General features: G+C 43.9%; 1 protein-coding gene, 1 long non-coding RNA gene and 1 pseudogene across 3 annotated transcripts in view; 2 read left to right on the plus strand and 1 right to left on the minus strand.

Annotated features, from left to right (window-relative positions):
* Positions 1-1,800, minus strand: Fbll1 (fibrillarin like rRNA 2'-O-methyltransferase 1). Its single transcript, XM_021242852.2, has one exon. The coding sequence runs from the start codon at positions 1,475-1,477 to the stop codon at positions 473-475; it is 1,005 nt and encodes a 334-aa protein (XP_021098511.2). The 5' UTR covers positions 1,478-1,800; the 3' UTR covers positions 1-472.
* Positions 1,801-3,319: 1,519 nt separating this feature from the next.
* LOC110345452 (non-structural maintenance of chromosomes element 4 homolog A pseudogene) lies at positions 3,320-11,587 on the plus strand (annotated as a pseudogene).
* Positions 11,588-15,607: 4,020 nt separating this feature from the next.
* The window catches only part of LOC110344786 (uncharacterized), a 94,475-nt gene continuing 89,744 nt past the window's right edge, over positions 15,608-20,338 (plus strand). For both annotated transcript variants that reach the window (XR_015444634.1, XR_002387578.2), the window contains exons 1-3: positions 15,608-17,277; positions 18,392-18,657; positions 18,754-19,038. This is a non-coding gene — a long non-coding RNA (uncharacterized LOC110344786). The remainder of the gene's footprint in view (positions 17,278-18,391; positions 18,658-18,753; positions 19,039-20,338) is intronic.

Raw genomic sequence — 20,338 nt, forward strand, 5'->3', positions numbered from 1 at the left:
TAAAGTACTAAAAACTTTATGTGGTTAAGATTCTTGCTTTGAGTTAGACAGGTCAAACGTACCAATATCTACTATCCTTCCCTAGACTTGGGCTTGGTCATGTGACTTGGCCAGTATGAACAGAAATGCCCCCATCATTTCTAAGGGGAACCTTCAATCCACTTCAGCAATTCCCAGGTTATCGTTTCTCTGCCATTTTGATGAGAGGAAGCACTGTGAAAATGTCCTGGTTCCCTAGGAGCTAAGAACTGGGGTGATAAGAATAACCACAGCTCCTAGGCCACTGGGTTTGGGGGGGTGATTGTTAAGGTAGGAAAACCCAGCCTGGCCTCACCAATACACCTGGGTACTGTTTCTTTTATGTGATTTAATAGCAAAACACACATCGAAAACACAAACAGGAATCAAACATACACAAGAAGACTGGGCACAGCAGTCTTGGGAAATGCTTAGGGAGACCCTGCTCTGGCCATTACTTGCTCTTGGGAAGGGGCCGGTAGACACCGACTACCACCGCATGGTCCCTCTCATAGGGCTCCAGGGTCAGCTGCTCTTGAGGCTTCAAGTTCTCCTGCTGCAACTTCTTCACCTCCGAGGCAAACACGGCCTCGGCGGACGCAGTGGAGTCGATGCAGTTGGCCTTGATGGAAATGAGAAAGTGACCTCCGTTGCGCAGGAAGGTGTGCGCGTTCAGAGCCACGATGCGCGACTGGTCCGGCTGGGCCACGTCGGCGAAGATCACGTCCACCATACCGATCAGCATCCGGTACTTGAGCGGGTGCCGGGCGTCTTCCAGAACCGGGATGATGTTGGTTCGCTTTTTGGCCACATTGACCAGATCGCGGCCAGCGCGGTGCGAAAACTCCACAGCGTAGACCAGGCCGTCCGGGCCGATGATGTCGGAGACGTGGGAGACGGTGGTCCCCGAGGCAGCCCCCAGGTACAGCACTTTGGACTTGGGCTTGATGTGGATCTGGTCGACCCCTCCCAGGATGGCCGCGGCCAGCTTGGAGCGGAAGGGGTTCCACGTGCGGTACTCCAGCTTCACGCCGTTCTCGGTCACGGTGACTCGCCGCTCGCCGTACACCGAGAGGCCGGGCACCATGTTCAGCGTGACCAGCGCGTCCTCCGCCCCGCGGTAGATGAACACGCCCTCGTGCCGGTGCGGCTCCACGGACACCGCGGCGGCGCCCTTCTTGCGGCGGCTCTTGCTCTTCGCCACGCCGCCGCGGCGCTGCCCGCCGCCGCTGCAGCCGCGATCCCTGCTGGCCCCGCCCCCGCGGCCGCGCCCCCGCCCCCGGCCGCCGCCGCCGCCGCCGCCGCCGCCGCCGCCGCCGCCGAAGCCACGCGTCCGCGGCCCGAAGCCGCCCTTGCTGCCCTGGCTGCCGCCGTCGCCCCCCTTGCCCCCGCCGCCTCGGCCCCCGCCCCAGCCTCCGCCCCAGCTCCCGCCCCCGCGGGAGCTCGCCGCAGACTTCATCTGGTGGGTCGGTTGTCAGGGGTTACCGGTTGCTGGGGACGGTTGTCAAGGGTTACTGTCGCTAGGGCGGTTGTCAGGGGTCGCCGGTGGCGCTGAGCAGGTGTCCGGGGTCGCTGGTGACTCCAGGTGGTTTTCCTGGCGGGGGACAAAGGTTAATGAGCGGTTGTGGGCCCGATTAGCAGCAGCTGGGCCAGGGAGGGCGGCGGTCGGGTCCAGCTCTGGCGCAGTCCCCGCGTCCCCGGAGCCGCCCTCTGGCGCGGACTGGCGTGATTGCATCACACCCGTTTTGGCGACCCTGCGGCCCGGAAGCCCCCCTTCTCACCCTGCGCGCAGACGCAGCTGCTCATCTGTAACCCTTCGCCTTCTCCCTTCCCCATTTTCTGCTTTCTCAAGGACCCCTGGTCCCGCGGGCGCCCGGCAGTCTCCAAGGCACAGGACGCAAACCTGGGGTCCAGTCCTGGCCACCTGCTTGCTGTCTAGTCTCGGGAAGCTTACCTGACTCTGTCCCCGAGAATCTTGTTTGAAATGGGGCAAGTTTTTGAACTAAGTCTCATCATCCTGCATGTAAAATAGAACCTATCGCAAAGGTTTGTTGTGGATCTCTTACTCTTACCCCAGCCATGGCACATGCTAAATGTTCTGTTAGCGATAGCTTTCTTGTTTCGATTTTCATGTGTTTCTTTTGATCAATCCTTTTATTAACGTGTATTTCACATACAATAAAATGCACCACATTTTTGTTTTGATGTAGATATTCTGACAAGGCACTTAACATAGCTATATTTTCACCTAGCTACTCCACTCTGAAAAGGTTTTTTGCGTTTTTTTCTTTTTGGCTCAGAAGTCTTGGAGTTTAAACCCAGAGCCTTGCACACGCAAGGCAAGTGGTCTACCACTGAGCCACAGCCCTAGCCCTTTAAAAAAATCTTATTTTGAGCCAGGCATGATGGCATACGGAGGATCGTCTGGAGTTCAAAGCCAGCCTAGACTACATAGTGAGTTCAAGGCCAGCCTGAACTACATAGCAAGACCCTGTCTCAGATTTTGTTTTCTTTTATTTTGAGACAAACTCTCTCTAAGTTGCCCAGGCTGGCCTCTACTTGTTATATATCCCAGGTCGACTTTAAACTCACAATCCTACTGCCTCAGTCTCCCAAGTGCTGGGATTATAGTTGTGCACTACTACAGTCAGCTACTTTGAAAGTCTTATCTTAAAGAGATGCAAGAAATGAGACCAAATAGAACCACCAGAGAGAGAAGGTTATGGTAGAGGTAGTGATGATGATTATCGTCACAGAAGTGGCAGAGGAGGTGAAAAAGTGGATTAATCCAAGAGATCTTTAGAAGATAGCATTCAGGGGACTCCCTGAATCAGAAAGAAGAAGATTTAAAGACAGGGCTGGCCAAAATATCGCGCCTCCTCTGCTGCGGATAATAGCCTTCGAGCGCCAGATGCAGTTGCTTTCTGTTTGGCTCTGCTGGGTTCTGTTAGCTGTGCTAAGTTCCAGGAACTGTTCTGGGAATATTGATCAATAAGAAGGTGTTGACTCATGGGTGCAAATGGGGATGTACATGCCACCGCTCTAAATCCTGGAAGACATTTCATTAGGAGCCACGGTGTCAAATATATCCTGAATCTCTCTCTCTCTCTCTCTCTCTCTCTCTCTCTCTCTCTCTCTCTCTCTCTCTCTCTCTCTCTCCGTCCCTCCCTCCCTCTCCCTCTCTCTTTCTCTCTCCCCTTCTCTCCCCCCCCGTCTTTATCGCTCTTTCTCGACAGCACCAAGGACAGCAACAAACCGGCCAACACACGGCTTTAGTGTCAGCACCACGGACAGCCACAAAATGGGTGCCGTTTTCACTACTGGTGGCAGTTTTGGGGGCCAAGCCGAGAGCTCGGCCTGTGGGTACGTGGTGTAAGCAACTGGGTGAGCTCCTTAATAATGGAGCTAAGTGTCTGTTTCAAAGAGACAAACAGTACCTGAAGATCAGGGTACATGTGGGGCAGAGCATGCTGAATGCTCCATATGTACACATATTAAAAGCTTTTCTTCCATCTTGGTCTTCAATTCTCTCTGTCTTACATTCATCAACAAAAATACCAGCTCTGGTTGTCCTTGAAGACTACAATGCCTCTTCAATAGGGGCCAGAAGTCTTCAGACAAGGTGACTGAGGATGAAATGTATAGTTCCTTCAATGAGTGGTTCATAAAAAATTCTTTACTAGAGGTTTCCACTCTCACTACAAATTGAGGTAAATTTTTCAAAAAGATGAGCTATGCTTGTTGTCTTGGTTTGGATTTTCCCCCAAAATCAGACCTTGTGATGTTAATTTTATGTGTCAACTTGACTGGGCCATGGATTTCCCAGATATTTGGTTGAATATTATTATTCTGGATGTTTCCGTGAGGGTGTTTTGATTGAGATTAACATTAAATTGGTAGGCTGAGTAAAGCAGGTTGCTCTTCATTATGCTTGGTGAACCTCATCTAATCAATTGAAGGCTTGAATAAGATAAAGGGTTAACCCTCCCCGTGGAAGAGAGAATTCTCCTACCTAACAAGCTTTGAACTGGCCTATCAGCTATTCATGCCTGACAACCATTGAAAAGGGACAGTGGCTTTGCGTGATCCTATATGTATCCTGCAAGTTCTGTTTCTCTGGACAACCCTAATACACCCTGACAAAAGGATTTCGCTCTAGGTGACTTATCTGGGAAGTAAGCTCAGGAAGCACTCAGGGGGGGGGGGGAATGAGAAAGATTATGTAGAAAGGGTGCATTAAACAGAAGAATACAACAGTGGGTAATTGGTGCTCAGTTGTTCCTCTCAGGAACTGTGTGGAAATCAACTCAGAACTGCTCTCCTGCAGGCCAGGAGGCTGGAGAATTAACCCATTATTCCTTCCCTTGGTGTCATCAGTTGTTGCTGAGGCACTAACTCCCTTGCCCTTCAAATTGTTCTCATGAATGATCCAGCAACTCCCCCTGATGTTGCAGTGACCACATAGACTAAGAACAGGCACTTAAGGTGAAAAAACCACCATTGTGCTGGAAATTGTTTATCACTGCTGCAGGTGAGCTCATTGTGGGCATAGGGAATATGGAGCAAGGCATCAATGGTGCCTGCCAGAATTTGAACACTTATATATAACCAGAATTTTGTAACTTAGAAAATCTGAATAAGCAGGACTTCCAGGAAGATGGCAGAGTGGTAAACAGCAATAAATAAGCTTCCCCAAGATTCAGAATCCAGACATTGGAAAATAACAACTTGGGGAAGAAAAGGATAGAGGTGGATCCCCAGAACCCAGGAAGAAGCTGAAGAGAAAATTGGACCCCACAGAGAAAGTGAAAAGACAGACCTCAATGCAGAAAAAGGAGGGGGCAATCTGTACTTTCTCCCAAAATCCTGGCTCATTGTGTAAGAGAGGAAAATTGAATCTATAGAGACAGTGAGAGTGGGTGACTGACTCCAGAGGCCTCCAGAAAGAAACGTACCAGTGGATGCTGGGTGCTACAACAGCTTGTGAGTGACTCCAGTCCAAGTGACTGCTATGCCTCCTGGAGAGGGTGCTTGGCTGGATGCCATTTTAGTGAAGGGCCAACAGAACCTAGGACTCAGAGCAGCCATGGGTTGGCTTTGTCTCAGGACTTTCAATGTTGAAATCTCACAGTGAGCGGGTGAAGGAAAGTCAGGCTGGCAAGAGACACCCAAAGTGTTGTAGGCTGAATGACACTGGCCTAACCCCACAATCATAGGCCAGGATCAGCCTGAACTTCTGTGGGTGGAACTGAAGGCAACAGAACTGGCAGCTCACTCTAATCCCACTGTAGACTTACTGGGATCATGCAGCACAGATCTGGGCTCTGTCTGCCTCCTTTGTCTACCAGTGACAGCAGAGACATGCTCTAAATTGGACACTGCCACAAAATTGTGGACCCCAAAGATAACCATAGGCTTGAAATCACAGAGAAATTTCTTTCTTTGCTTTTGGTTTCTTTTCCTTCTTTTTTTCTTGATTGTTTGTCTTTGTTTTCTCATGAGTGTGAACATTATTTTTAGGTTTTTTTGGTTTTGTTCTTTTTGTTTTTTCCTTCTTTCTTTCCCTCCTGTCTTCTTCACCAGTGTCCCAAAGCTTGGGTAAACATCTTTTGTCCTTCAGCCTTACTTCTAATCTCTTTCCCTTCTTTAATTTCTCTATTGTTTCCTTTTACCCCTTTAAAATTTTCCCCTTGGAGGATGAAATTGCTGTACTGAATGGATATTTACTATATATGTTTCTGACTTGCTTTAGATTGTGTTATATAACTGTAAATCTTGTACCTATGGTTAAAGTTGGCAAGTTAACAGTTATCATTGTCATTTTCTAGGCTGCACTTAATGCTCTTGTTATTGATTGCACTACTTTAGCCAAGGTGGCATAGTTGTTGTAATCAGCTGTTCTTCCTTGTATGCCAATACCAAGATTGTCTGGGGATCACAAACAATACCCTAAAAAAATACCATAGTAGAGTACCAAAAAGAACTGGGTGCTAGGCCAAACAGGCAGCAACATCTGATCTCCAATAAACTGAAGAGGCAGGATCTTGGGACAGATTCAAAAGCCAAAAGCCAGTAACACCTTGAAAGAATCTCTGAAAAGTAGTCATTTCCTAAAGAGATCCCAGAACTAGTAATAAAGCTACCTACCATAAGCAATTTATAAGCATCCACAGAGAAAACAAATTTTAAGAATAGAAAATGAGAAAACACGGAAGCAAGATGCAACCCCAGAGCTCCAGCTTACCCAAGGCAAATCCAGGGGGCATTTAGGTGGAAGAAATCAAAAGCCACCTAGCTGAACTTTCTGAAAAGGTAGCAGTGGAACTAACACAGCAGATGAATGAGTCTCTAGAAAAACACAAAACAGATAATTATTACCCAGATAACTAAAGAGAGAATGACTGTAATGAAGGACATGGTTAGTGAAACTAGAACAGATACAGATTTTTTTAAAAATAGAGATGCTTAAGAAAATGGTGAAAACCATGAATGCCCAACATAGGACAGAACTGGATTCCATAAAATAGATCCAAACAGATATCCAGAAGATTAAAAATTCTATTGAACATTTATGCAGCAGAATCAACCATTGTGAAGATAGACTATCAGATCTAGAAGACAGGCTTGTGGTTAGTGATCATCAAATAAAAAGACTTCTTAAAAATAGCAAGGGACTGAAAAAAATATTAAAGGACCATGAAAAATCAATCTGACAGCTGCTAGATGATGCAAAGAAGAATAATGTAAGATTAATCAGAATCAACAAAAAATCAGAAGATAGCACAAAGAACATTAAAGAAAAGCCTGTTCACAGCATGGAAAAAGAATTTGACATACAGATAACTGAGGCATATAGAATTCCAATTAACCATGATAAGAAAAAAAACTACACCAGGGCATACAATAGTCAAGATGCCAGAAATTCAACATAAGAACAGAATCTGAAAAGCTGTTAGAGAAAAGAAACAAATCACCTATAAAAGCAAACCCGGGGCTGGGGATTTAGCTCAGTGGTTTCGCCACCTGCTGCACAAGCGCAAGGACCCGAGTTCGATCCCCGGTACCAAAAAAAAAAAAGAAAGAAAGAAAAAAAGAACCTTCTCCATTATAGCTCCAGACTACTGGACAGGGATTCAAATCCTAGAGCAAGGGATCTGCCAAACTTCTACCTAAAATAGCTGCAAGCATTCTGTTCACCACTCCAAGTACAAGCCCTAGTAGAGGTCACTTATGACCCAGTCTGACCTTTCTCATCACCTTCAGTAACATTGTCGTTACTCTCCTTCACCACAGTGTACATCTCTCAAGCCCTGTCCATAACTCTGAAATGGACTGAGACGGCCTTTCTAATATACCTGTAGTTCATTTCAGAACTGATACTCTCAAGGATGTCATGCATCCCTTTGCTGTCCATTAGGTGGAATTTATTGGGAGGGGTGGCTAGTGGTTATAAACTCTTAATCCAGTAGGCAGTATCTTCATGAACTTAGTTTTTTTCCTTTTGAGAGTAATTATTATAAAATAGGGCCAACTTGCTGGAGCAAGTAATTTTTCCAGATATCTTCTCGTTGCTGTCTCTACCCGTGTATCCATTTCATCGTGTCACACATGTCGTTTTCAACAATCTCCTAAGGGTTCCAGAACCACTGTCCCACAAGGTATGGAAGATTAAGGTGGCTTTCTCAGACTTTTTCCCACTGCCTCATTGCTGATGATAACCTTGGAACCAATGCAAACCAATCCTGCAATCTTGCTTCTGACCACAGGCATCCTTTCCCATGGTCGTGTTGGATGACTCCCCAGAGGCGTTTTCTGGCTTTGATTCGGAGGACCATTTTTGGCAAAGGCATTTGTTACAGTCTGTCTCCTAGGATGTTACAGCTTGGGAGCATGCAAAATCAGCAAGACTTTAAGTCCAGTTGAATATGTTCTACGCATCTTGTGAATGCTCCCAGGGTAGGGACTCAGGCCAAATATTGATATGATAAGTGGATTGAAGTGTCGAAAACATTCTTTCACTAAAGTTTTCCTCTGGGTCCACTATAACATGGAAATCTGTCTCATTCTCAAAGGATTTTTAATCAGTGGATCCCATCTCCTGAAGATATTTCCTTAAAGAGATAAACTGGCATTATGATCCACACAGCTCCCTCTAATAGCCCTTAAGAACAACTATAATCCCTTATACTTTTCTGTACAGTTGTCTTGCTGTTCATTGTAATGTGCTCTGTAGTGATGGTCGTAATTACACCCACGCCTCAGCAGATAACATGAAGTACATGAATCCTAGCCAGACTTAAAACCATGCCTGAAGAACTTTGTTCGATTTTTTTTCATGTATTGTTCCAGCAAATTTCCCAAGGAGTGACTACCCGTGATTTAGGTAAAAGCCAGCAGAAAAGCTGTGTAACCTATCTCCACACTCATTAGAACTTACAGCATTCATATCCAAGGAGGCTTCCCCTACCTTTTATTTATTTTGCTTTTGTCTTTGTTTTGTGGTGCTGGGAATTGAACCAGGGAGCACTAAGCTAAATCCTTGGCCTTTTTTGTTTTATTTTGATTCAATGTCTTACTAAATTGCCTTGGCTTGCTTTAAACTTGTGATCTTCCTGCCTCAGCATCCTGAGTAGCTGAGATTATAGGCGTGCACACAGATATCACAAATGACTGTTGCTGTTTGTTATGGTTTGTCCTTTCCCCATTGAGAGGTATTAAAGGGGCGGAAAATTTATCCCATTATGGCGTTCAGAAGCTGGGTGTGGTGGTGCATGCCTGTAACCCCAGCACCTGGGAGGCTGAGACAGAAGGATCTCCAGGAGTTCAAGGCCAGCCTGGGCTACATAGTGAGTTCAAGGCCAGCCTGAACTACACAGCCATAGGAGACAGGGCTTTTGGAAGATTAAGATTAACGTAATCAAGGTGGAACCCCAAGATTGAATATTTGTGGCTTTATAGGAAATCATCTGCCATTCCTCATATTTAATTAACACCAGTGACATTTAAAGCTAGATTCAAAATGTTTCTTTCAAAAGTGAATTTAAATTATTAACATTAAGCGGCCACCGACCAGGGAGCCGGAGCCGGGGTCGCAACCCGCATCAGGATCGCACCCACTCTCCTCTGGCTCAAGTTCCCCGCTGTCCCGCAGGGGCACCGCGGAACTCAGGCAGGCCCTCAAGGGCCCGAGCTTGCAGGAGGGAGACCCGTCAGACTCAGGGCACCAGACGCTGGACCCGGCCAGCCTGGGGCCCAGACGGACCATGGCCTGTGCAGCCAGATTCGCCATCAGAACTGGGCGCTCATCCACTCGCTCCATCAAAACCGGGAGGATATACTTAACGCAGCGACAAATTAAGGGAGGCCCTTGAAGAGGCAAACGCTCTATTTAATGGAGTGCCCGAGCAAGAGAATCAGCCTAGATGCCCATTTTCTTGTTCTGGCTTCAGATTTGGGCAAAGAAAAAGCAAAGAAGCTACGCTCTGATCTGAATTCATTTGATATGTTAAGATATGTTGCAACTCTACTGACTCATATGGGTGTAAATCTGCTAGAACCTGGAGAACCCATCTGCAATGAAGATAGTTCTGATTTTGAATTCATAGTCTATGACTCCTGAAAAATATCAAGCAAAATGACAGAAAACACCTTTAATAAAACCATACATTCCACTTTCTGTTGGGCTCAATACAAGGAAAGTCACCTATGCCAAAGCCACAAATCGATAGCCCAAAAAATTTCACGTGATACAAGAAGAGATGACAATGCCAGCTCGGTTAAAAAGTATGGGAGAATCTCATCAAGAAGCAACAGAAAAAGTAGAAAGAATCTTGGGATTATTGCAGATGTATTTTCGAGAAGATCCTGATACTCCAATATCCTTTTTTGACTTTGTGATTGATCCACATTCTTTCTCCAGTACAGCGGAAAACATGTTTCATGTCTCCTCTACATGACTCTTTGGTCACAGGCATTAACAGGGAGCCAAGATGTCCCCTGGAGTATCAAGGTGCCCCAGCAAGTGGACCTTCTTCCACCTACACACCATACTCATTTATTTATCCTAATACAGCTATGCAGTGTTTTGAAAGTGCCAGGTACGAGGCAGGGCAAAGCCAGCATGCTCTGCCTTTTTTTCCGCATTATGCTTTCACTGGGAAGGGAACAGGCCAGCAACAAGAGGAACACAAGGCCCCTGATCGATATTCGGTATTTCAAGCAGCCAAACCACTGGGGATACCATCTGCAGCAGCTGTCACAGCCTCAGTATTACCAAGAGAATTACCAGTTGCCATTCCAGGGCCAATTTTTGCCATACCAGAATCCAAGTGATTTAGAGCAACAGGAGCCCAATCTTCCATCAGAGCAGCAAAGTAATGAAGGTGCCCTGAGTTCTTTGCTGCAGCAGGCACCTGTGCAAAGAGCAGACAGGTCTCCATAACCTCTTGGGCAAGATAAATAGCAAGTTTGTGCAGAGCTTTCAAGGTCTGAAATCCAGCAGCTTCAGAATGGGGTTTTTCCAGATGTCCAGTTCTAAGCCCCTAAGTGTCACTCCAGGAAATGGAAGCCTTGAGAAACAGTTGTACATCACCCTGTCTCCACACAGGGAAAGGGAGAGAAAGGTCTTTTCCTTTGGAGACACTCTCACTGTTCTTTATGTGAACCCTTCCAGGCTGACTAATACAATGAGCTTGTAAATGTGTATGAAATAGTACTATGTTTTGAGTCACTGAATTGCACATGTATGCCATTACCACAGTGGTAAAAAATGACACTTTTACCTCTAATAGTTGTGATTATTTTTATTTATTGCATGGGTTACAACTGCCATAGGATATGGAATCAGAACAGTGAGAGGACACTGGAGAGTCAGCATTTCCTCATGTCAAGTTCCTCCTAGCTTGTGTATTATCCGTATCTGCCAAAGGAGCCCTTTGATTTCTCTTTCAAGGTTTTAGTCCCCTCCACTTGGATAATATTGGGTTTTTAAATGCCTTCTAACTTGTACTGCAAGAATTGTGATTTTTGTTCTTTAAAGGTTTGTAGTCATTTAAATAGTTTTTTCTTACAATAAATGCTTTTTGGAAGTAGGTATTGCACTCTAGGGAATTTTACCTATGTCATATATTAACAGGGCCTTTTCAAAATGAACCATTCGTGTATGAATAATTTTCCCAGGCTGCCTGTGAACTTATCCTTTTCCCTCAGTTACCCAAGTAGCTGGTCCTACAGCCATGTGGCACCATGCCAGCCTGATGAACATTCTGTTCTGCCATAACTCAACTAATCCAAGCATATGTACTTCTGTATTACTTTTCCTAATATTTTGTTTCAAAATTTTCTGTTATGTTCATAAATATGTTGCACTTATTTTTTTTTTTCACTGGGACTATCTTTAGGTTTTGGTGGTTGTTAAGTTAGTCTTAGTATGAATTTTGTGCTTTTCTAACTATGCTCTTAAATCCTTTTACAAAACGGTATTTCTTCATTAAATTTTTAAAATAAAAAAAATTTTTAAAGACAGCTTGTTTTTAGTAAAATGTAGCTTTTGATAGTTAATAAAATTTGTCATGGCCATCTTTGAGTAAAAGAAATTCACTGTCAAAAAATTATTAATATCAGAACACGTTACTTCACTTACACTGACAAAGTTATTTATAAATTTATTTAGATTCAGATACCATATACAGATCACATGTGCCATAAAACTGGGCATAAAACAGATTTAGAATGATTTTTCCACACAGAAAAATACTTTCCATAAAGCATGTTGACTAAATTATGGATCACACAAAGCTGTAGGGAATATATAATACTCTACATAGCATAACACAGATTCCAAAAGATCTTGTGACATTCATACAATGGGTTTACATATATATAATGCAATCTTTAAACTATTAGTATGTATTACTATAGTTTACTTTAAAAACCTAGACACATACAGGATTTTTTTTAACAGATTAAAAGCTTGATTTGAGACAAAATTGTGAAACGGTTTCCCTAAGCCAAGTACTAGTTTTAACTGCATTAATAGTGTCTTATTCCAATGAGGCAAGACAGTAACCCCACCGTATTGGGCCTGTCAGTCTAACTCTTGGTATGATAACGCTTATTGTTTAAGTCAGGTATTTTGGATGTGTCAAGGCACAATTTATGTATAGAACATTCTCCATTCTTCATGTACATTTTGATGAATGTATACAAACAACCATGTAGATATAATCACAATAAAGATAAACAGGACAGCATTTTCATTATCCAGAAATGTTCCACTAACCCCAGTTTTATCCAGGTTAGCCCCTTCATCCCCAATTCTGGCAACCACTGGTCTAAATTTTGCCACTATAGTTTTGCCTTTCAGACTGTCCTTTAAAAAATGGAATCCAACAGTGTTTCCCTCTGTGTGTGGCTTTTTTTACTCAGCGTAATGGTGTATATTCAAGATTTACCCAGGTTGTTCCGTGTGTCAGCAGCTCGATGTCTTCCAGATCACTGAGAAGGTAAGCAAGTCAGGAACAGGTGAAATAGCTTTAGAGTTCTTCTTTAGAGCTTCTTATTCTAATCTTTGATTTTGAAGCACAGAGAATTTAAGCAATTGAAATTGAGGGAAAAACACATGGGCTAGCCACTAAATTTGAGCAGAATCATTGTTTCCTGAAGTGGAAAAGGTAGAATCTTTCTGACAATCGTATTCCTCATTTTGGAGGATAAGAAATTGAGATTCCAGGGCTAGCTGGCTTATCCACAGTACAAATCTTCCCCCCAAAAGTCCAGAATTTATACAAATTTAGTGAATCCATTTGGGCCCCCCACTGACCCACTATATTTTACCTTTTCCAAGCACTATCTATACTTAGTTCATGAAACTATTGGCCAGTATGAATTTGCAAAGAAAGTCAAATAACAAGACAAAGCAAATTTGTTTTTACCTTAGATTGACCCTATGTCCTCACATTAGCCTCAGTGAGATTTCTATGATTCAAGTTAATATTATTTAACCAATTTTCTAGGACAGTTAAGGCTAGAGACTTTGGATTGACACTGGGCAAGAAGAAAAGTCAAAGACTGATGGGAAGAATTAACACAAAATTACACTGTTGATAGAAATTACTTTGAGTGACCCTCCTGTGATATTTTTCCTGCTCTAGTAAATGTTTATTGTTCAGTGAGGAAAAAAAAAACAAGATGACTCTTAAATGATACTAGGTAACCTCTCATTTACTCTAGTATATTCAGAATAACTTGTTTATAACTCTGTATGTATGTATTATTAGTTCATATCTGCTGCTTTCTAAGAGTTTACTAGACAGAGGGGAAATCCTAAACATAGCCATAAAGATAAAAACAACACATTTGAAGTTCAGTTGTTCTCACAACTCCTATTTAGCCCTAGAAAGCTCCAAATAGCCTGTTTGTGACTTCATTTTTGCCTATATGAGTTCTCTAATATTTTTAGGAATTGTTTTGTTACATCAGAGCCTAACAGAAAACTGCTTTTTCTTCACTCCCAAATTTCTTGGTGATCCTACATAACTCTGCAGCTTAGCATCATTTGTCACCTCATTTCTGAGCACCTCATAAATTTCCAGGGGTTAGGGGAAACTAAAGGCTTTCAAAAAGAAGTTAGCTAGAGTAAAGTAGACATGTACCTTGGTGCCTTTATCCCACTGACGCCCAATCATTCCAGTTGCCTTTGGAACTTCTTCGAGTTTCAGATGATGGAGGAGTATTTCAATGGAAATAAAAATCTAAATTGCTAAAACATACAATGTATAATCAAAAGCACAGTGAATGTTTAAAGGTCTTTTAAAAATTATTGCAATAAAAGACACATTGCAACTACTCCCTCTCACTTTGAACACAATTATTCCTTTGTCCTTGCCACTTTCTGAAGCAGTTCTGGAAGTCCTTTTTATGTTTTTAGTTGCTCTGTTGTGGTTGACGCCATATCCCAAATCAATTCAAAATATTTAGCTTTCATAATTACAGTGGATTCTTGACTGAGGGCTGGTTAACCAAGTCAATGCAGCTGAGATCTGGATGTTTACCTGGGTACGTGCATGCCATACGACAGATGAATCTTCCATTAACCTAATTAACCCAAGTTTGTATGTAAGGGTCCACTTTATTTTGACTTTAGGGAAGAGCCAGAAGTTGCAGGGTGCCATATCCAGTGAATAAGGTGGATGAGGACACACTATTATGATTTTTACAAGCCTGCTCTCCATTGCATGGGATTCAGCAGCAACATTCACCATATTTGTGATCGTAGCTTATAAAGAGATGAAAGAGGACTTCCAGAACTGCTTTTGAATGTGGCAAGAATGATGGTATAAGTGAGAGGGAGTATTTGGAGGAGAAATAATGGTAATGTGTCTTTTACTGTAATAATTTTTTCATTTAAACCCATAGTATTTTCATTAGCTCATGTAAGTCTGGGCAGGGTATGGCGGTACACACCTGTAATTCCAGACCTCAGGAGGCTGAGGCAGGAATGTCACAAGTTTGAGGCCAGCAAGGGTTACACGGGGAGTTCAAGCCTGCCCTATATTACATAAAGATACCCTATCTCAGAGCAAACATCTTAAATGCAGTAATCCTGCCACTACATAGTGCCTTAATTGAAATCTTTTAGTTAATTCCCTTAGTCACAATATGAAATTTTTGTTGTCTAAAAATGTTCAAGTACCTCAACATGATATTTGTTTAAACAATGGCATTAAGGTCTTCTTTGTGTTTTCTGGAAGAACTGGACCCCAAATCATTGGAATATCCAGCTTGTCTTCAAAGACTCAGACTCAAGTTCCCAGGAATCCTCAGCTCCTAGGTTCCTGAAGGTCTTAGTGCGCTACTCAGGACTCTATGTTGTGCCAAAAAAGAGCAGATGCCATCTCTCTCAGTCCACAAGGTACAAGGTTATGGGAGTAGGTCACCCTGAAGCTATGGCAGTGCCCCCAGTATGGGTACAAAGGGTGGCCTGAAGTCTGGCAAGCCAGAAGGGAAAGGAAGGAATTGGAAAAGTAAGAGAGGAGACAGAGGAGAGGAAGATGAGGCAGAAAAGAAAAAAGCATGTAGTAGCTCAAGGCAAACAGATACGCGTTCCTGTCCTGGCTCTACAAATTATTAGCTGTCTCTTCATTGATAACCAGGTAAACCCATTGTAAATTGAAAATATTCCAAGTAAAAAATCCATTTAATACACCTACTAACGGAGCTAGCTTAGCACTTAGAACCCAGTAGTATTGATTACTTATGCTCTTGATCATGCAGATGACTTGGAGCTGTGGCTCCCTGCAGCTGCCCCACATCAAGAAAGAGAGCTTATTACTAGCTGGGCGAAAGATCAAAATTCAAAATCCAAAGTACGGTTTCTGTTTGAATTCACATTGCTTCTGGACTAGCTCAAAGTCAAAAAGTTGTAAGTTGAACCAATGCAAACTGGGGACTTTCCATACTCTGCAAGGTTGTGGAAAGGATTACACAGCCATAATAGGTGCTCAGTAATGAGTAGTTCTTATCAAAGCTGTTAAGCCAGGGAAGGTGCAGGGGGTTTACAGTGTTGTCAGAGTGCCTTGGCTGTGAGATATTAGCACGTCTTTAAGTATTTTCACAACCTCTTAAGAAATCAATATGTATTTACTAAGCAAGAACAGGGCTGAGAATTAGCTCCGTGACAGGATTGCCTAGCATGCACAAAGCTGCATGTTTATTCCCTCCTTCCCTGCCTAATCCTTTTTGTTATTCACGCTTCTCCTACACAGGTGTCTGAGCTTTCCTGTGATTTTTGCAGTCTGCCAGGAAAACCCAATGACAAGCGCCCAAACATTGTGCCTAAGGGGTTAAAAGGGATCATTTTTTTTAAGGGGGAAGGTAAAGACTCTCAGAAATGGTGAGGACATAATTTGACCAGAGCTCACTAACTCAGCCCTTGCTTTTAGAATTCTTCACAAAAGAAAGGCAGTGGGCAGTTTCCTTGCAAGGCATAGTACATAATATTTCTGAGGCAGGTGTAAAGCATTCCTAAAGGAGCCCAGGTATAGTGGCCCATGCCTGTAATCCCAGCACCTTGGGAGTTTGAGGCAAGAGGATTTTGAGCATGAGCCCTGCCTGTACATTTTAGCCACTTAATGAGACCCTATCTTGAAATCAAAATTGGAAAGGTAGCTTAGTGTGAAGGCCCTTGATTTAATCCCTAGTACTGCCAAAAAAAAAAAAAAAATCTAGAGAGGAAAAGATCATTCTAAATTCCTGCTACTGAGATAAGTGATTTTTCCCCCCTGTAATCTTCAACATAACCCTGGGAAGTGGGTATTACTACTGCCATTAAAACACATAAGAAAGCTAATGATTGGAGAAGGGAAAGTAACTTTTCCAAGCCAAGATATACAGTTTGTAATTGGTAACTAAAATTCTTTGAATATCTACTCAGAATCATCTCAATTGTTTGTCATAGTAGCAATAAAAGTGGAGACTACCATTCTGAACACTACACATATATTAAACATATATATATTACTTATATTCTCATCCCCCCCAACTAGATGCTAAGAAAATAATAGGTTCAATGTCACAAAACTAATACCTGGTGAAACTAGGGTTTAAATCCGTATTAAGCCTCACACACAGCTTCATATTTCACATGCATCTCTGTCTCTCTCCTCTGTCCCCTTCTCTTTTGGAGCAAAACACTCTTAGACATCAGAACTTCAGATTCTTGTACCTCAAAGTAGTTGAGCAATAATTCAGCCCATATCCTGTCAACTCCTTCATAGCAAGGGTATACTCCCTTCTACAAAGTTAGGTTGTAAAAATTTGTAGGCTGATTAATTTTCTAGTATTCATTTCATATTATGAAATCCAGCAAACTTATTAATAACCAGTGTTAGCAAGGGTATGGGGATATGGGTGTTATTTTACACTGTGCTGGGGCTGCATATGGTACTGATTCAACAGTGCCACTTCTTGGTATTTATGGAAAGGATCATGGATTTGTACAGATTCAGCTTTATAAAGTTTACTACAATATTATTTGAAGAAAAGCATAAGAAATAAACTCAAGGGCTGGGGATGTAGCTCAGTGGTACAGTACTAATGGGGAGGGGTTGGTTGGGAGTCAGCTCAGGGGTCTGCACCTGTGTAGTCCCAGCACTTGGGAGGCTGAGGTGAAAGAATCACTTGAACCCAGGAGTCGGAGCCAACCTGAGCAACATAGAGATACTGCATCACCCCCCCATCCTGCCAAAAAGGAGAAAGAAGGTCAGTGTTAAACAACAAAGAATTAGCACATGCAAGTTGGGAGTGGTGATGTACGTGTGTAGAACTTGATACTTGAGGGAGGAGGCAAGAGTTCAAAGCCAGCTTGGGCAATCTAGAAAGACTGTGCCTTACAAGAAAAAAAAAATCAGGGTACACACACCTGGAATCCCAGCACTCTGGGAAGCTGAGGAAGGTAGATTCAATGTTGAAAGACCTCACTGGAAGGGAAAGAAAGAATATGTCACTAACCTAGTCCTTCACTAGGAATACGGCATAGGGTGGTGATCTGAACACAGCAAGGGTCTCCCGCAGGGTGACCCCCTCTGTGCCCCTCTGTCCCCCTCGCCGGCTCCAGGAAGCACTCACAGAACGTTTTGGGGCTTCTGTCTTGGCTGGTGCCAACACAAAAGGCTTGGCCTGCCACTCACGATGGCACAGTGGCCTTTCAGTCCACAACGCTCCCTGCAGCCTGACTCAACTCTAAGACTTCCCTAGACTGGGGCCTGACCTTCCCTTCCCCTGGCAGAATACAGGGAGAAATTTTAGATCGTTTTCTTGTGCCTCTTCTTGCTAAATAGAGGCAACTCATATTTTCTAAAAGTTATAGAAATGTTTGTCTATAGCTGTCTTATGTTCCTTACCAGGTGAACTGTAGCTAATTTGTCTGCTTTCATCTATTTATTCATCTCTAACCCGGTTCATAAAAGCACTTAAGCCGGTATAAAAACAACTCTTTTAAAGGTTCTGCCTATATCTATCTGGCTATTTTGAGATACGAATGAGGCTTCCTGCCCGGAAAGTTCTCAGTACCCTTTACTCTTGTTATACCAAGTCCTTTGCAGCTGGGCTGGGAGCACCTGGCTGGCTGAGACCTGCCTTCCCAGGACCCAGTATGGGGTAGTGTTCAGGTGGTCTTCATCAGCTACATAGCTGCATGGACAGGCTCAGCTGCAGCATTCAAGGAACAATCAGTCTGGTGGAATCAGCTTGCTGTAGTTTGACTGTCCTTCCCAAACCTCCTGTTGAAATTTAATCCCCTGTGAGGTGTTAAATGGTAGGACAACTGAGGCTTTGGGGCGGTAATTAGCCACTGAAATTTTTTTTTTGGTACCAGGATTGAACTCTGGTCCTTGAGCTTGCGAGGCACGTGGTGGGACCACGGAGCTAAATTCCCAGCCCTGGTGGTAATTAGGATAAGATGCGGTCATGAGGATGCGGCCTCGTGACTTCTTCCTGGTTTCATCCGACGAGAAAGAGAGACCCAAGCTAGCGAGCTTGCTGTGTCTTGCTCTGTGCTGCCATGGGACTCTTCCGAGTCCCCACCGACATGAGGCCCTCCACAGATCTTGAACTTCCCAACTTCCATCACAGTGAGCCAAAGTAATTTCTTTTCTTTATAAAGTGCCCGACCTCTGGTATGTGAAGCAGAAGGAGGCAGGCTCAGCCCTTTGCTGAGGAGAGGGTTTTAATTTACAGGTGAATCTGCAGCAGCTCCTGGGTCCACCGTGGAGGAGGTGCTACTGTCACTGTCAGAAGTAACGCAACCCCAGGGCCAAGCCCTGTGCCCAAGAGATGCTACAGCACTGAGGAAGAGCTGGTGTCCCCTGGCCTCTGTCCTGGTCTCCAGAGTGTATTGCTCATCTCACTGAGGGCCAGATCCTACTCGTGCTCAGCTGGGTTGCCAGTTCTCATGGAACAAACCAGGAAGTCCCGTGGGCCTCTGAGTGAGGCCTTCCTCCCCACCAAGCACGAGGATACAAGGTAGAGCAGGCTGCAAAGTGTCCTTCAAAGAAGGCAATCGGGTCCTGATTCCTACAGCCTGTACCTGTTACCTGGCTTGGGAAAGGAGGGATCTTGGGAGGCTAACAGTTTGCAGGATTACCCAGTGTAATCACCTGGCCTTTGTCAGAGGGAGGCCAAGGAAGCTTTCACAGGGGGAAGAGAAGGCAGTACAGCCACAGAGGCAGTGCCTGGACTCCCAGCTGCACGGCTCCGGAAGGCTGATGGCCACTAGCAGCTGGAACAAGAATGGGAAGGGCTCTCCCCTAGTCCTTTGAAGGGAGTGTGGGCTTCTTGCCTCCAGAATGGAGAATAAATTTCTACTGTTTTAAGCCACCGAGGCAGTGATAATTTGTTATAGGAGCATAAGTATGTACTAGGGGAGGTGGGCGTAGCCATCCTGAAAGGACAGGTGTTAGGAAGGAAGTTAGTTGGGCATGGTGGTACCGCCTGTAATCCCAGCACTCTGAGGCAGGAGAATTGCAGAATCAAGGCCAGCCTGGGCCACTTATCAATTTGGTGAGCCTCTGTCTCAAAATAAAAGATTAAAGTAGGGGCTGAGGATGTAGCTCAGTGTGAAGGTCCTATTTAATGCCCAGTACTGCCAAAAAAACAAAACAAAACAAAACAAAAAAGTTGCTCCCTAGGACAGAAACCGGGGAAGCTGCCAGTAGCGTTTCCAGTTTCCTCTTTCTAAGTGGAGCCTTTGTGTAGGGAGTTTCTGGCTCCTCAGGCTCTCTAGAGATGCCATGGCCAGAGGGACATTTTAAGACCTAGAAATCCAAGTTGCAGCAAGACAATTGATCCTCATTATTGAGGAGTCCGTATTTGCAATAGTACCTGCTTGCTGAAGTTTGTCATCCCAAATCCATGGTCTCATAGATTTTGGGGTTATTCGTGGACAAGCAGAGGATACTGGGAACATTAGAGCATCCTGTGAATGGTCCGAGATGAGTAAGGCAGCCTTCTTCCTCGCTTCGGTTCCCAGGCTATAAACAGTTCTTCTGATGAACGATTCAGTGTCATGTTTTCCACATTTTTGTGCTTTCTCCTCACAGTTTCACTGCTTAAATTGGTCCCCAAATGTAGTGCTAATGAGTTCCAAGATACAAAAAGGTCAGGATGGACCTTAGGAAGAAAATATGTGTGAGAGAGAACCTATTTCTAGTGTAAATTGCACTGCTGTTTGTTGAGTTTGATGTTGATGCATCAACAATATATATTAAAATGTCTTTAAACAAAGACGTGCATAAAACCAGGTGGGCTTTTTTCATAGCAGGGA

The sequence above is a fragment of the Heterocephalus glaber genome, unplaced genomic scaffold (assembly GCF_053883595.1).
Source record: "Heterocephalus glaber isolate CG9 unplaced genomic scaffold, H.glaber_assembly_v1.0 deba00001606, whole genome shotgun sequence".
Lineage (NCBI taxonomy): Eukaryota > Metazoa > Chordata > Mammalia > Rodentia > Bathyergidae > Heterocephalus > Heterocephalus glaber.

Coding starts and splice junctions, on each gene's coding strand:
- Fbll1 (XM_021242852.2), bottom strand. CDS start 1,477: ATGAAGTCTGCGGCGAGCTCCCGCGGGGGCGGGAGCTGGGGCGGAGGC.